Raw genomic sequence first — 18,203 nt, forward strand, 5'->3', positions numbered from 1 at the left:
GTTTATGGAAGAAATTCGTTTGTGCATTGCAATGAAAGAACATAAGTGAGTGAAGCAGATCATATTAACCAACATCATAACTTCGAACTGCGATGAAAGCATAAACAAAAAGAGAAAATAGCTCTTGCTCAAAGAAACACATTTTGGTTTGGGGCTCTTACCTCCAGCCATTCCAGGAAACCTGCTATCTCTTGCCCTATATTGCGTGTATTCTGTGCTGCTATAGGGTAATGCTGGTGAGCAAGTGTAAGCCAGTCTGCAATAATCACATTTGTTTGTTTATGCTGAGATTTCAGGGCTGCTACCATCTTCCAGATCCACCCTTCTAACATTCCATCTACCTGTAAAAAAAGGGTTTGGGGGGAGAAAAAAAGAACCTCTTTACCAAGTACATTCCTATGAAATTCCTGACTGCTAATTGCATGAAAACCAGAATATGTGAGCAAGGAGGATTATTTAGTAATCATCAGGTTTTGGGAGCTCTAAGGTTTTGTATATCCCTTCTGAAGATGACGATAAAATGTTTGCATATCGTAGTCAGATCAGAAGGATAAAACAAACTCAAGAGCCAATATCAAAAGCATTCAACTTTTGGGCCTTTTGACATGGGCCCTTGACTAGGGGTGGCTCTATGTATGTTGCCGCCCCAAGCACGGCAGTCAGGCAGCCTTTGGCGGCATGCCTGTGGGAGGTCCGCTGGTAACGCAGATTCGGCGGCATGCCTGCGGAAGGTCCGCTGGTTCCGTGCCTTTGGCGTACCCGCCGCCGAATTGCTGCCGAAACCACGGGACTGGCGGATCTCCCGCAGGCATGCCGCCAAAGGCAGCCTGACTGCCACCCTCACGGCGACTGGCAGGCCGCTCCCCGCGGCTTGCCGCCCCAGGCACACGCTTGGTGCGCTGGTGCCTGGAGCTGCCCCTGCCCTTGACAATGAACAGGTGCTACTGCATTTACGTTCTCTTCCAGGGATAACTGAATAATTTCTCAGATTTCAGTTTAGAGCAGCTAACCTCCAAAAATCCTAGGTACGGGGAAAGCGGTCGGTGTGGTGGTGGAAGATTGCTAGGAATCTATATTTCCAAACTTCTGATTTTTTTTGTTAGAAGATTCCATCAATAATTTTGAAATCTGTCTTGCCCCATTTTTGTTCTTGTTGCGTGCATGCACGAGTGCTCTCTCTCTCTCTCTCTCTCTCTTTTTTTTTTTTAAAGGTCTGATCATGAAGCCTGTATTCACATGAGTAGTCCCATTTAATTCTTTGGGCCATACATTCCTAATGCTTTTTTGATTGCAAGAATCCTTAGTTTCTATCAAATCTAATACAACGAAATTTTTTAATTGCTAAAGCTGTCAGAATTAAGTTAAACTAATTGAATACATTTCCTTTGCTGGGGCACTTACAGACTTCTAAATCTCTTCTCCACTGAGCCTGTAACAGAGTTTGAGAATCCATGTTTAAATCTGACTTAAGCACTGAGTTCCAACTCAGGGCCTGACCCCTCTCATACTGAAGTTAAGAAGTTTTGTCACTGACTTCAGTGGGAATAGGATCAGGCCCATTGTTTGCTCAATGAGGACAGTGTTTGAATAAGGCCCCCTAGTTTGGTTAAAGACTAGGGTTAAATGTTGGCTCCACTGAAGTTGATGGGAGTTTTGCCATTGACTTCAATGAGGCCAAGATTTCACCCTCGTTGTAGATGGGGGTCCAAATAAAAGCTCTTAAATATACATGTCTCTACCTGATTTGGGGAACTTCACTTGAACTTTACAAAACTGGAACTGTTGACCAGGTTGAGGAACAAGTTGAAACCCTGGTTCACTCTGTCCAAACTTCTGAAATAGTATTCCTCTTCCAATTTCTAACTGCATCCTCGTTTTCCTCTTTGTTACAAAAAGCTCCATTGGAATTCGGAAGAGTTGTTTATCTTTTATTCCCTTACTTTTTTGTTTGGGGTCCTTTACTGAAATAATTTTAGCGGTGCATTCTCCATCCCTATTCATCTGTAGCTCCTACTAATGCCAAAAGGTATTACATCCATGTGCTTGGGGGCAACACCCTATAAAGTTTTCTGTGATAAAAGATTTGCTCAGATAGTTTTGTCCACCTTTGCTAGTAATTACAGCTTCTATAAGATTCTGCTTTGAATGTCTGTTAAATGAGCATTTTTTTAAACTGAAGAGCTGATCAAAATTCACTGCAGACGAGAACGGCTGTTTGAACTGGCTTTTTATATTTTTTTAACTTGGAACCAGTTCAGTGGTTATTTATTGCTGTTCAAGGCTTCATTTTCAGCTGAAAGTGTTTACAGAGAATTTCTCTTCAAGGTGTGTGTGAAAGAGATGTGGGGAGATTTTGAGCACTTCTTTTCAATAACCATCTGTAAATATCTGTTAGCAAATAGAACAGAAATGAAATCAGTATTCGAGCCTTTAGAGACATAGTACATTAATTCAGCTACTTGTTCAGAGACTGCTGGTTTTAAACCAGGGAAAATGAAAATAATCTCTAACACAGGTCTCCTATGTGATAGGTTGATATTCTGTCTCAGAATTCAATGGGAGTAACAGACTCTGGACTATTACAAGATATGTTTCCTACTAAGGAAATCTGCAGTCATTCTTTTCCTAACCATTATTGGCAGATACTTTGGTAGTAACGTAAGAAGGGAAGTAGGTCAGATCAGAGGCATCTTGAATTAAAAAGAAAATAATGTGAAGTTCATACCGACCATCCATGGACTATCATCACCAGAGGAAGAGAGGTATTGAAACTGCATGTGTCAAGAGTTTCCAACTGATCAAACAAAATCAGACAGCCTTCTTCAGTTGTGTCTGTATAGAGTCGAAATTTGGTTGCTGAACTGGGTTGATTTTTCTTTATTCTAATGTGCTGATGCTGTGACCCCAGTGCCTCTGAAATGAAATTTATATACATACCTAATAACAAGGAATACAAAACCTGCAAAGACAATTTATGCAGCACAGCTTAAGATACATGGATGAATAAAGTTATTTTTAAAAATATACACGTCTATTGAGTGAAATGCTGCGTAACACAATCCGTTAATAACTAGCATAAGCTGCAAAGCTTGGTCAAAAGCTGACCTTTTTCAAAGTTTGATGCTGTTTGAATCTGGGGTTTGGTTTGAGCCTGTCTCTCTCAATAATTGCAATCACACAGGAAATATGGGCCTTCTAGTTATGGTGCATGATACAATATCTACCACAGGGATAAGGTCCAGTTGTTGTGACTCTACAACATTATTGCATGCATAGCCAACAACACAGTAACTCTGCAGGGGACATATAACTAATGCGTATGTGCTAGTAGATGAGAAGCAAGTAGCATTATGATAAAGCAACCATTTAATACAATCCTATAATTCTGTTTTGGGTGACCTCTGACACCATTAGAGCAGTTCTCAAGTGATTTGTCTCTAGAAAGTATGCCATATTTTTCTTTAAAAATCAACTTGACCATTACAGCTATTTAGAACTTAGCTTGGTCATTTCTTTTTCACAGGGTACCGTCATGAGTTGCTGACTTTGTATCTGAGGCCTTTGGTTTCAGAGCAGAGCAATATTAGGAAAAGATCAAGCCACAGCAAACCAGGGGGACAGTTTAAAGAAGCAGATATGCTTAACCATGGACTCCCTTTAAGGAGCTGTGAATATTATCTATAGCAAGGCATAAAATGTATTGCATTCTTAGTAAATGAGAAGAGCACTTAAAAACCTAGTGAACATAATAAAATGGACACCTTTACTTTGGTTTTTTTTCCCCTCTTACATTTTTTTTGCAGCACTTTTGCTCTCTGACTGAATTCCTGCTAGTTACTAGGCAAAGGGACTTTGCCTTTCTGTATTTTATACATTGACATATATATTATTGATGTTGCTCAGTAATAAATAACTATATTGGGGGTTTTGTATAGATGTGGTGGTTGTGATGTGAGCTTTTGGTTTGGTGGTAGGTCTGGGAGGAAGAACTTAAAAATGCCGTTTGGCACTTATTTATGACTGTCAACAGTGAAAAGTTCTACCAGAGTCTGCTGTGTTATGAGACAAAAGAGTGCCTCAATCATGGGCCGTGGGTATAATAGGCCAGGGGAGGCTAAGTCTCCCAAAACCGGATACAACACACCTCCCTTTGGAGGCACGCTGCCACCCTGCTGCCTTTGGAGTGCCGCCGCCGCTCTGCCCTGAGGCCCCACTCTTCTCCCGTGGACCCGTCCACACTGCTCCTCTTTGTGCTCTTGGTCCACTGCCTCCCCCTGTGGTCCCCCTGCCTGTCTCTCATGCCTCTGCTGCTTCTCCTGTGGCCTTCTGAGAGGTAGAGAGGTGTGTGGGGGGACCCTCCGGGGAAGGGGCAGAGAGAGATACAAGCAGTGGGGCGGGGTGGGGCCCTCAGGGGAGAGGGCTGAGTGGGGGTGGAGCATGGGTGGGGCCTTGAGGAGAGGATGCTGATTGGGGGTGGACTTTGGGGCGAAGCAGGGGGCGGCCATGGTCCAGGCTCCTGTGGCCTCCCCACTTCCAGGGAGCTTCCAGAGCTCAGGTCCAGCCTCCCCAAATGCGAGAGTCACGCGCTGCCCATGGCCTCAATCTGTTAATGCACCTAATGCTTTCACAAGGAAAACAGTGTATGAAATTTTGAGCTTCCAGAGTAGAATCTGTCACTGTAGTTTTTCTAGAAGCTAGTCAATTACATAGTAAAATATAATTGCAAAGTTCCATAATGCATTTATATTTTCAAAATAAAAAGGCTCAAAAATCCAGTGCTAATCAGGACTAAGAATTTTAAGACATACTTGGAAGATCTGTTACAGAGAATTGAGAGCAAGATCAACTCAAAATGTGTTACGCTGTACATTAAAATAAATATGTATATAAAACAAAGGCCACTTCCCTGAGAGCTGACAAATTCAATTTCATAGGAAATATTATCTCTTACTCAAGTAAGTGAGATCCAAAGCTGTGATTGTGATTCTATAAGTGCAAACCTTGACACTAAGGGTACGTCTTCACTACCCGTCATATCGGAGGGTAGCAATCAATTTATCCGGGATCTATATATCGCTCCCCGAACACGCTCACCGTCAACTCCGGAACTCCACCAGAGCGAGCGGCGGTAGCACAGTTGACGGGGGAGCCGCGGCCATCGATCCCACGCCGTCTGGACCCCAGGTAATTCGATCCAAGATACTTCGACTTCAGCTACGCGATGCGTATCTTGGATCAATCCCCCCCAGTGTAGACCAGCCCTAATAGTCTAGGTTCCTGCAAACCAGCCTGGTGACCATTTGCAGGAAATGCCATTATGGCTTCCTTATGTGCTGCAGAGTTACAGGATGTTTTGTCTTTTTTCTTTCTTGCTCTCTGTTAATGATGATTTTGTGACACCTCCAAGAGTGCTGTAGCAGAGTGTTGGCCTGTAAGAACAGGGAAGGCCAGCACATCTGTTACCAGGAGTCGCTCGGAGTTGTAGCCTTCAGACAGGGTACATGATTAACTGTTGTGTGACTGCTATAAAGGAGTGATCCTGCTCAGTGTTTGTAAGTTTAGAGTTAAGGTGCAGCCCTGATGGAAAATCCCTCCATGGGGACCTTAGCAGGAGGCCTACAAGATATCTTTCCCCTTAGGCAGCCTTTTCCTGAATACTTCCTGTTCATCCTCACTTGCTGAAAGCCAGAAAAACCTGGCCTCTGTTGGCTGCTGAATTAGTCAGTTCTGGTGTTTTGATTCTGTTATAGAAATACTCAAGTTAATAAAGCCAAGGACCTGAGTTTCAAATTCTGAGTACTTCCATGCTTGGATGGCTAGTTGAGAGTCACTGACCTTCTGCACCTCTGAAAATCCGGCCACCCAAATACTGAGGCCCCCAGAATTAGTAGATACTTTCAAAAATTTTGGCACAAGCCACTGAGGAGTAACAGCTTGCGACCTGGGTAATGGGGAGGCATAGCATAGACTAGTGGACTGGAACGCACCATAGAACCCTTCACAGTCAACCTGTGGAGCTCATTACATCTGTTGTGAAGGCCAAAACTATAACTGGGTTCAAAAAACAATTAGCTAAGTTAATGGAGAATAGGTCCACCAATGGTTATTAGCCAGGATGGTCAGGGAGGCAACCCCAATCCCAATGCAATATATATATTTGTCCACAATGGAACAAGGGTTAATGAATTAGATGCATTCTGAGTGCTTTAGTTTCACAAATTTATCTTTCAGAGGTTTTCTTGCTAGAAATGTTGTCAGTGTTTCTGCTGTTTATCTAAAACCCTATTCACGAGCCTCTTTTCACTTTGAAGTGCCTGTCAAAACCCCCCAAACTGTACACTTTCAAAGCATAATCTGCTGGAGCTGACATAAAATGGCAGGATGTAATGTAGAAAATTAGAGCTAATGTGTGGAACTTTTAAATCAGAGTTTAAGTAATAATGAGCTTAAGGAAGTGTTGGTGAGAGAGAGAAGCTTTTGAGTTCACAGAGTGCTCTTCAGGTGTGTGTGTATAAGCGCAAAAGCTTGTCTCTCTCACCAATAGATGTTGGTCCAATAAAGATATTACCTCACCCACCAATATCCTGGGACCAATATGGCTGAAACAAGACTGCATAGAATAATGAAGTTTGAAAACTATCCACAGAGCCTTGGGTCGGACACGGAAGTGAATAAGACACCACACACAGACCTGGTTAAAGCCACAGCCACAACTTATATGAGCTATGACTAAGGCTACGGTTTAGTCACGGAGGTCATGGAAGTCGTATAATCCATGACTTCCAGAGACCTCCGTGACTTCAGCCTGTGGCGGTGGGGAGCTGCAGGGTCCCCTGCCACCCGCAAGGGCAGGGAGCTGTGGGTAGTCCTGCCGCCAGAACTTTAAGCCACCACAAGCTGTGGGGTAGCCCCACATCTGGGACTCCAAGCCACCACGGGCAGCAGAGGCACCCTGCAGCTCCGAGCTGCTGCAGGTGGCACAGCCCCCGCAGCTCCCGGCCATAGTGGAGCTCCGACACCCAACCCGCAATGTAGGCCTCCAGAGCGCCCAGCTGCCCCGCCACTGGTAGTGTGAGGACCCACAGATCCCTATTTTGTCACATTATTTTTAGTAAAAGTCAGGGACAGATCATGACTTCTGTGAATTTTTCTTTATTGCCCATGACCTGTCTGTGACTTTTACTAAAAATATCTGTGACAAAATCTTAGCCTTAGCTATGACATAATGTGACTTGGGAGGAACTGCCAGGCAGCTCCTCCCACAAACTACCTGGCAGAATAAGTGCATTGCAGTTTTCAAACAAACCACTATAAACGCAGAGCAGTTGTCAAAAAGAAAGGGCTGCTAGCCCCCTCCTGCAAATCCACCCAAGGATCAGAACCAGAAAGACCCCAAGTCCCCCTTTTCTATTTCCTCATGCAAAGGATGAAGTGAAAGTTGCCTCTTTCTGCACCAGACATTGAAGCTCTCCTGGTGCCAGGCAATGCAGAATAGGGGTCCAGCCTGTTGCCACATGATCAGTGCTTGGTGCCATCATAATAACTCAGGCCCCTTGATACCTCAGTTAACCTGCACTGGACACACGCCACAGAAGTGGTGCAAATAATGTGATAGCTCAAAGCCCCTCCCCAGAGGAGAGCCTGTTGAATGTGAAAACCCCCCACCGCTCACTGCCAGTGTGAGGTGGTAAAGAGCCTTCTTTTCCCCTCAAAAAGGAGCTGGCTGAAGCCCAGGGCAAAGTAGGGAAATCTAGTAGTAAAGTCAGGAAAAAAAACAAACCACCACCCCTGGAAAGGGTGGGTGGGGAAAGAAAACGGGTAAGTGGCAGCCCATCCTTATGGGAGAGTAATTCGGCCAATATGACCATGATTGGCCCAATCAGGCTGTGAGGGTGGAAAGTAAAGGTAGCCTTCTGCTCTACCCAAGCACAAGGTTACCAAACAGGCTAGAAGGGCACCATCACTCTGCTCAACTCCAGCGGGGCACTTAGGGCCATGTCTTTCCTTTTCCAGTTCAGCCAAAGCTCTCCTGGCAAACAGTGGAAGTGCATGTGGGGGGAGGAGAGGGAGAGGGAGATGAGGCCCGCAGATCTTCTGCATCTCTGAAAGTGGGCAATAACTGCAGTCGGAGAAGTTCCTAGACACTAGTAAGCTGGCATTCCTACAACCAAATTAGTTATGGAATAAAAATGCTCTGGAGTTTCTTTGGATGGGAAAATTATTAGAAAAATTAAGTTGGTTTTGAAAATGTGGAGCCACAGCACAGTTATTCCTTGCATGTTGTTTGCTTTCCAGATGATTATGGTTTATATGGCACTACACATATACATAAGAAAGGCCAGTCAAAGTGCACTCAAATGACTGTGTGTAGCCAACATCAGGGCTCCAGATGGTGCAATATTTTCTTGTCATTCCAACATTCAACACTCCCCAACTTTGGTCAACAGGTTCTATCTACTCCTTGTCCTTTGAGGGAAAACACAACAGGAAGCACTGACACATTTTGGGAACTGGCAGGAGTCAAACCAATGCAGTTCTCTCAGCTTGTTTTTCAGGGACTAACAGCAGCTGGTGTTTGTTATGAAGGTAGAATACTGTATGTGTGCACTGACGTTCATTTGAAAGATGATTGGTGAAAGTAAAGGGGCCAGGGCAATTGGCATGAACAACTAGAATTCTATGCATGGAGATAACAGGACTGAGAGGTGCAAGTCACAGACAAGCAGGGTCTTGAAATTCAATCAGGAAAGAAGATCATGGCACAAGGCAAAAATTGAAATTGGAGATGTGTGGATTTCATGGGCTGGGATACAGGCAAGACTGTATTGGTGGCATTAGTGGTCCATAGTAACTGAAGAGTGATTAAAAATTTAGACTGATATAGGAGATTTTTGAGCCAATTCCTATGCTTCCCCTGAACAGTCAATGAAACTGTTAATGAGAAAGTGTGTGTGTATGTTACTTTTTTACAAAAATAGCATACTAGTGCATACCCTGGGTGACAAGGGGCGTGATTGTCTCTTGTTTTTCCCTTTGTGAATTCTTTACCTTTTGAAGCATGAGGGATATTTTTTCTCCGAAAGTTAGAATCCTCCCCACGCCTACCTGGAGGTGAACACCTACTCCATTCCAGAGGAATGATTTTTGTATTGGCTAATAAGAAACAACCTGTCCTCCCCAAACCTTTCCCTGTGGAGGAATTCAGCTGCGCCACTGTGGGAGGGCACATTCTGAGACCTACAACAAAAAACCCTCACACTGCAGGGAAACACAGGAAATATGTCTGATACATATCTATCTATCAGACATATCACAATCTGCTCTATGCTATATATAATCTGTACTGGACCTAGCAGGTCTGTGGTCTATATCTAATGAACTTTTTTCAACATGAAAAAGGACCCAAGATTTTGGCTGTAGATACAATTAGTAGCCACTAAGCAAAGAACCTTATCCTGCCCTAGTGTGTCTAGAGAAAATCATTTTTTTTAATAAGGCACAAAATATAATGGGAGAACTGGAATGTGCATACATGTGTTAGAAAGAACTTTAGACCTATACACTAGGTGTCTAAATTTGATTAGAACAGAAACTATTTAACTACCTTCCACAGAAAGAACAATCGGAAGAAATACCCAACACTGATATCACTGAAGATGCAAGTCAGTAGAACAAACAGCTGTAAATAATATTCAGGTTGAGCACAACTGCTCTTTTCTTTATTAAGTACAATTTGTTTGATCTGTGGTTTAAACAGGGCTGGATTAACTCTCCTTTGGGCCCGGGGCTATTAGATTTTGTGGGGTCCCTGGGGGTTTGGGGTTGGGGAGTGGGCTCAGGGCTAGGGCAGGGGATTGGGGTGCAGGATTCAGCCAGGAGGCGCTTACCTTGGGCGGCGGTGCAACAGGGCTACGGCAGGATCCCTGCCTGCCCTGGCTCCGCACTGTTCTCCTCCCCGAGGTGGCTGGCATGTCCAGCCCCTAGGCAGAGTGGTCATGCTGCTCTGCATGATGCACGCTGTCCATGCCTACAGGTGCCGCTCCACAGCTCCCATTGGCCAATGGGAGCTACAGAGCTGGCGCTGGGGGCAGCGTGCAGAGATTCCCTGAACGCCCCTTGCCTAGGGGCCGCAGGGACACATCAGCAAGCCGGCGCTCGCAGCTCCAGGCCTGGAGGTGGGGAAGCGCTGAGGCTCGGAGACCAGTGTCTGGCCTGCAGCGCAGAGACTTGCCGTGGGCTGGATAGAAAGAAGCAGTGGGCCACATCCAGGGCTCCCCTTAGCCTGAGGCCCTGGGCTGCTGCCCTTAAAGTCCCTGCATTAATCTGGCCCTGGGTTTAAAACATAAATGAGTGCATGCTACCTGCAAAGGTTTCTTATATCAAGGATAATTGATCAGAGATCTTCATCACCTGTTTATTATGATACCCTAGTCACACTCCTGTTGATGCTGTTTATTCAGAACTTCCTTCTCCTGTAAGCATTCAGGCTGGTGACCAAGAGAGATGCAAACTGCCAATGCCTAAGTGTATCTCAAATGACAGTATTTGAGGATTCTGAGAATATAAAAAGACCATCAAAAACCTTTCTAGCAGATCTTTAAAGAGATGACTGTGAACATAGGCTCAGTGCTGTGATAGTTTAGTTCCCATGTGCTGTTGTCTGTTCTGAAACATCTCCCTTACATCTTCACATATGAGTCAAATAAGACTGTGTTTGTTTCGAGGTTTTCAAAGAGGAAGCAGCACATGCAGTTTAACCTGTATGTCAAGAAACAGAAATGAACAGATTCTCCTTCTGCTTTGCTCTAAATGCTATGTTAATTGTCTCTCCTCTTGCCAAATCCACATTGCTTCCCTCATTAGTTTTAAATACTGTGTTGGCTCAAAAACCATCCAAACAGACATTTATTTTCTGGTGCTTGTGCTTTGTTCTTCTTAATCTTTCTCTTCCCCTATTAAACTCCCTTTTGTTGTGTAAAACTTCAATGTAATCTTTTTTCCAAGTATGTTTACTTTATGTGGAGCCAAGTGTAGCAGCAATAACAGTTAGTCTGAAAGATGGGCAAAGACTGAAACACAAAAGCCAACAAAGTTGTGGGTCAACCCTTTTCACGTTCATTAAAAATCAAAACCTTATGGAAAGAAACTGAATCTCAAAAGCTTGAGGCCTTTTTTCCTTTTCTGGTTAATATAAACACCAACTTTGCAGTTCTTTAGCATCTTTCATCTTAAAGCGATTTAAAAACATCAGTTAGTCCTCTCAGTACCACAGTCAAGTGGTGATTATCCTCAGCAAATGGGGAAACTGAGAGGCAGAGGGTCCTTGGACAGAGTCTGGATTAGAACCTATGTCTCCTGACTTCCACTTTATACTCTCGGAAAGGGAGACAGTGTAGATTATTCTTATATAAAGAAATCTAGGAGTATGTACCAACCCTGAAAGGACTCAGCAGCTTTCATTAGTTACTAAGTAACAGGGTTTTCCTCATGGTATGTTCATCTAGGGTGCATGGACTCTTACATTTGAGAGCTTCAATGGGATTTATATGGTGCATGGGCTTTGTTGGCCCACTATATAAGGGTGAACTTGCCCCTAGTCAGGGTGTTCTGATGATTTTAATGCTTCTGCCTTGAAGTGTCTGCTGTCAGTCACAGTAATATAGCCAATGTAGGTTTAGTTACTGGTTTAGAGGAGACTCCATCTTAGAATCATAGAATATCAGTGTTGGAAGGGACCTCATAAAATAGGGTGAATTAATCCCTCTAAATACACACACTTGTTCTATTTAACCTTCTGAATTCTTAAATAGTGTTTTTTCAAGCACATGAGGGATTGCCCAGTATTCTACTATATGAAAGTGATTTTGAATTTCACCTGACCTATCCTGAATTCTACTCGCAGCAATACTGGGAAATAAAAAGAAGTCTTGCCAGAAATTCTTAGGACAAGTATGTACCACAAACGTCAAACTCAACACACATTCATTTAAAGACGCAAGTAAAAGGGAAGTAATGATCCTTCCCCTCGCCCCCTTCCTTATTTAAACAAAACTCCCACAGGAAATAAATTCTTATTGAAGTTGATCAGATTTAGAACTGGGCAAATACTGCAAAAAAGTATTCATGGACACTTGTTCAAATACAGACTGTGAATATACTCTGACTATATGTGCCCCTTTTTATTTATTTTCTGCAAACATTCATCCCAATGATTTTTCCCCCTTTACAGGAATATTCACTGAAAATATTTGTATGAAAATGTGACTAAATTTTTTAGCCAAGATACATGCCAGAAGTGTGCAGATGCCCATCTTGAGCTCTCATTTCCCTCCTGCTTTTAAGAACATGTATAAGGCCGAAATATGTTTTTCATAGTTTCTATTGCTATTACCATAGCTCCTATGAGCCCTAGCCATAGACCAGGACCCCATAGTGATAGGTGCTGTACAGACAGAACAGAAAGACAGTACCTACCACAAGGAGCTTACAATCTAAATATCAGACTAGAGACAACAGGTGAATATAAATGGACAGGCAAGTAGAAATGAGCAATGGGACAATATATTGGTCACTGTAATCTACAGTGGTCTCTGCACAACAGCCATGCCAAACAATTTTGAATAAGGAAAAAATTAGTAAAATCAAAATTTGTTCATGGATAATTTGTGAAAAAAGACAGCTAAGTTTGTTGAATTATTTGTTATGAATAGTCAACCCATCTCTAAATAAGAAATGTAGGAGATAGGAAGGAAATGTTGATCCAAGGATTCAGACTGTGTGTGTATCTTGTATAACCAAGTCAGGACATTGTGATTTCTTTTTCTCCTCTTCTCCCTAGATATTATTACAAAAGATAGGGAGAAAATTGCATAGCTGTATGGTTGCCGTATCCATTTCACTTTACAGCAGGGCTATAATGACAGGGGAAAATTTGAAAAGAGGACAGTTTTGCAAAGGATGTGACTTTTTTTTTTTTTTTTGGAGTTCTGTTTAAAGATATCTGTGCTAGAAATAGAAGTGTTCTTCCTCCTCACATCCCTGCTTTTTCTTTCTGCATGATCTTGCAGTGAAGTGACAATCTAGCCTGATGACAACTTGCCATGGAAATGGCTGAGATGTCACAATTTCATTGTAACTTCTGCACTGCAGTATTAGGTAGAAGAAGAGGGATCATAAAGTATGTGAAATATGACCTCGTATTTGAAATTTAGCTAAAATAGTGAGAATGTTTATGAGAGAGACAAAGTAGAAATATTCCTGGATTGTTCTACAGAAGTTCTCCAGTGTGAAATTTGCTCTTTAAGGGAGGTAAAATTCACCCATCAGAGTAACAACCATGGAAGGCCTTCCAACCCACTGGCACTATAATAGCTCTGTTGCATGGCATTGAAGATGAGTGGCTCTGGAGTGGAGCTATGCGTGTGGTAAAGCTACAGGGAATTAAGCTGATGTCTTTGCAAGTTCCCAGAAAGCCAGATGTTTCAGTCTAAGATAAATAACTTAGTGACCAAGTATATTAAATTGTTGCAGTTCCAAGATAATTGGATTTTAGTAGAAATGGTGCTAAAAATATTGAAGTACATACAGTATTTCCCATGGAACTTTCATTTGCTAGTACTTTCCCCTTGCTTTTTGGTTTCACCTTCTCTTCTTTCTAGTGTTCCTGTTTTTGTTTTTTCCTTACCTTTCATCCAACCCTTTGAATTTTTTAAAACTTTATTTTGTTTTTACTGTTCTAGTCTGGAAGAATTAGTAAGGCAAAAATAGCTGCCCGGGAAGTCCTGGCTTTGAAGAACATAGTGGCTGTTTGCTTTGAGAGTCACTAGGCGTGTTCATCTAAACAACAGTTTAATATGTTCACTGATTTCAGATCAAAGGGCCCAGAAGGTTTTGGGCATGTCCTAAATTTTCTCCAAGGTCATCTCTTACAGTGGGTGCCTGATAAACAAGAGATGATCCAAAGCAGTTATTTCTGCAACAAATTCTTGTAAGTGGTATGCATTGCAGGTTCTGTCTGTTCATGTATTGGGTTTAGAAAGAAAGCTTCTTAGCAAAAAAGACTTGGAATTAGAGAACATTCCCGCCCCATTAAGACCAAGTTAAATACATTTCCTGCTTATTTACCTTATTTTTACCTGAATTCATGTAGATTCTCTATACTATACACTTACATGTTTTCTTTTTCATTAATCTCCTGTAATCTATAAATTCAGAACAAAAATATTATATCAAGCACTCCAGCTATAACCCGCAAAGATCTTTTATAAAATATATTACAGGAAGAGATTTTATGGTGGTGTGATATAAAGGGTTTTTTAGCTTAAGTTGGGGCTGATGCATTATTTAAAATTGGCAAAGCTGTTAGTAAGTTATGCAGGCAGTCCAAAATGAGTGCTGAGAAAACCTTTGTACCACACCTTTGTCTTGTATTCTCTATACTGTATGTCACTTACATTACAGAAAAACTATTTTAGGGAGTTTAAAACTTTTTTTATTAGGATTTTTCTATCACTTTCCCTGTAAAGCCAGATCACCTTAGTTACCATGACCCCAAATTATATTTTAAAAGTCATGATAAGGTGCATTAACTTGGGCAGCTAGCAGTAAATGATGCGCGTCCCATTGGAAGCTGTAAATCTCAATCGCCAAAGGTATAAAGCTGCTTTTTTGTAGCACTACAGGCTCATAGAATATTGGACTTTTAATCTATTGTTGCTCTAGCACTGTGTTTTCCTTGCTCTGGCAGGCTTAATAGTTTGGGGAGAATTCCACATTCGGAATCATTTTTCTGGCAAGTTGCTTAAAAAATGGCAGCTCTTGGAAGTTGCTTAGAGTTTGGAATATTGAAAGTAAGTGTCAATGGAGATGGGTCAGTGGACAGTGCCAGTGATGAGGTGGCCAAAGTTGCTTGATAAACGGTAAACCATGTGATACACTATATTGTACGGCTTTGCAATTTGTCATATGGTTATCACCTCCACGAGTGTGGGTATGTATGTGTAGTTTATATAGTTATAGATGTAGAAAAAAGTGTGTGGGTATAATATATATTTTTGTATAAGTTTGATGTACATATTTGTGTATATAATATAAAATTATATTTTTTCTATGCAATTACAGCACATAATATGAATGAAGTTTGGAATTAGAGGTTGCTGGTGTTTGTTTAATATGTAAGGCGCATGTCCATAAAATGTCAGTGAGTATTTTTTAAAATTTCACTGCACATCCATGCATCACCGTGTATTTCTTTAGGCCCTGACTATGGTATTTAATGTGGATGAAGACTCTACAAACAGAACATCTGCACTAGTTTTGGATAACCTTGAATAGGCCTGTGCTTGCAGAGTGATTCAGCTGGTTTCTCCCTGAATGTCTGTCCGTGATACGATGCTGTCTGTGAAACTGATTCGGCCTGGGATAAGGAGTTTGCCCAGCAGGTGCAGCAGAGGAAGCTTCACAACTAAAATTACATGGGGTCAGATCTCCCGGGTGGGTCCTGAAGCTCTTTCTTGTGGATCTGAACACTCCTTCTCCCTGGGTGTCTCTGAATGTGAATCCTGTTGCTATTTCATAGAGATGTCACCTTTTTCTCCAGTGCGTGCTTATTTATATGCTTGCTGGTGCTGTGGATACATATTAAGAATACTACACCTACATCCATTAAAACAACATAGGCAAGATCCTCCAGTCCAGCCAAGCTACATTCATGGAAGACTATGAAGTGGAGGATGAAGAAAGAGGAAAAGGTGCCTTTGGATGCTATGGTTGTTTGAATCCCCACTGCAAGTTACAGCAGCCTGACGTATGCTCTAATTTACACTAGAGGTTCACACTCCAAAGCATTCCAGGAGCCATGGATCTCTGAGTCAAAGGGATGTGTCAGCTGCACCCCTTGTATGAGAATCTGGGAAGGTGGAGGGCATAGCAGGTGCTAGGCTGGGAGAATCCTCGGTGGGTTGGTCAGGCTCTAAGGATTTAGCCCAATGAATCTAATGATGTATAAGATCTGAAGACACTGTAGAACCAGAGCCATAACATATTGATGGGGCGTTTGTTTTTCTTCTTGATTAAGAGTTTTAACGGAAAAGGGAAACTCAAGGCACAAAAATCTGTATTCTAATATCATTAAAGGAATGACAATCTCAAAAAGTGAGAAACAAAACTCAGCAATACAGATCCATACAGGCTGTGTGTGAGCCAGACACTAAAATGACATTCCCCTTCCCTCACCCAGTAAAGAAAGTCAGATGTCTCCTTTGGATCTGGAACCTACAAGATGCTTTGCACTATTGGCTCCCTTTAATTTCAATGGGAGATTCAGGTGCTCAGGATCTCACAGCATCTAGTCATTTGTTTACAGTGGATGGCTACTTGTTTGCATTCTCCCTCCCCCTTTTGTCAAGTTATTTCCCCCACCCCTCACAGTAAACAAACAACCTCCCTATAACCAGAATGTCTTGCAGGAGTCTGTTCTGATACAACCTTGCCTAAGATCAAGGAGCAGTGAGTGACTGGTTTAGTCTGAAAATTATGCAGGCACACTTTATTCTGCATGTATTTCCTGCCTGTTTTGCAAGTCATCTTAAAAAGATATTCACTGATGGAAGCTGGGGGAAACAAGAAAATCTGGAGTTACATTAGAGGTTAAAAATGTCTGAGGGATATACACCCTCATGCATCAGGACATAAGCCAGCCACTAATTTCCTAGATATATGAATTATCTTCCCTTATATGCAAGTTATTAAGTGTATAATTCTCTGATATGGCGTTTCCTCCACCTTCCTCTGAAACATGTGCTATTGGCTACTCTGCGACAGGATGCTAGATGGACTATTGGTCTGCTATGTTATGGCAATTTCTATAGCCCACATGTTTGGGCTTTGATACTAAGACATCATATTGAAGAAAATTGTAAAGTTCACTGTTTAGACAGAGCACTTCTATTTCAGTGTTCTTGACAAATTTTAACATTACATGGGCCAAACTGGAAAACAGACTCCCATTTTTTGAGGGTATGGAAACTGGAGAGTATAACCATCAATGAGCTGGGTAGATTGCAGTAATTTACAACAGAGTAATGCAGTATAGTTGTTGTTTTACTATTTGCATTGCTGTGGTACCTAGTGGCAACCAAAAACATGGGAAAATTCTGCTCCTGTTACTCATCTACCCCTACAAATAAAACAATTGGAAAAATGAACAATGGAACGTCAAGTCTTATTTAAAAATTCACAGTAGGCCAGTGTCCACAACGTAAAAACATCCAGAATATTTGCACTAACCAGAAATTTTGTTGTGAACCTCAATAGAAGAACCAAGGACTATACCATGAAGACTGAACTATCCATTCACCCCATTACTTGTGGAGCAGTACTGCTCATGCTATTCTTGGTCTTTGGCTAGAGAGCTGCAGTCTCCAAGGCTGTCAATTTTCCTGAGCACCAAACTTTCCAAAATAAAGGACACATTTTGGGTTACAACCTTGACTTTTTTTCCCCTGGACACAATTTTCCTAGTCAGGCTGAGGTTTCATTGTGATTGATTTCCATGTTGGGAGTACAGGCTGTGCTTGGATTCACCAGCTGCCATTAGTCATTCTTTGTAGACACCTTTCCAGTTCATAAATGTAGGAATGGTGAAAGAGAAATGAATTTCTTGAAATTCTTTGATCTTTGCTTATGATATTTTGTTGAGGAGAAGAGATTTATCATAAATTAACTGAACGATCAATTGAAATTCTATGCATAGTATTAGAATTATTGTTAGAACTGGAACAGTTGTTGTTGGACGGTTTGTGAAACCGAGCTGGGTCTGTTGCCACTAAGAGTCTTTCGTTCAACATAATCCACCAAATGTGGCACAGTAAAAGTAAGCAGCTTGAAGCTGTATTCAATTTTCAAAGGAAGCTTGTTCGATTTCAATGAAGAAAATCTATGTATGACAAACTCACACAATGTTATTTTTTACATGTGTATTCCTGGTATGTGGGAAAACCAAAACTGGGATGATTATATCAAATTTTCTGAAAAAGTATGTTTTCAGCTTTCCAGAGAGCGTATGTGGTTTTTCCTTGTGATACTTCCTGGGATCCAATTGGAGAGTCTATCTATCCTTGGATCAGAAACAACAGGAAAATCCCCCTAATCTTAAAGGTAAGTGTGACAGAGTTGGAGCATGAGCCAGCACTCTGGTCATTATT

At 41.9% G+C, this 18,203-nt stretch overlaps 1 protein-coding gene across 3 annotated transcripts in view; it reads right to left on the minus strand.

Moving 5' to 3' along the window:
- Positions 1-18,203, minus strand: part of LIPC (lipase C, hepatic type) — an 80,150-nt gene that overhangs the window by 24,056 nt on the left and 37,891 nt on the right. For 2 of the 3 annotated variants that reach the window (XM_034783397.1, XM_034783398.1), the window contains exons 3-4: positions 2,726-2,913; positions 162-341 (exon numbers count right to left, since the gene is read on the minus strand). In XM_034783397.1, the coding sequence (XP_034639288.1) occupies positions 162-341; positions 2,726-2,913 (368 nt within the window). Of the gene's footprint in view, positions 1-161; positions 342-2,725; positions 2,914-18,203 lie in introns of those variants that run through there. The other variant, XM_034783399.1, reaches the window with a different exon arrangement.

This window comes from Trachemys scripta, chromosome 10, assembly GCF_013100865.1.
Source record: "Trachemys scripta elegans isolate TJP31775 chromosome 10, CAS_Tse_1.0, whole genome shotgun sequence".
Classification (NCBI taxonomy): Eukaryota; Metazoa; Chordata; order Testudines; family Emydidae; genus Trachemys; species Trachemys scripta.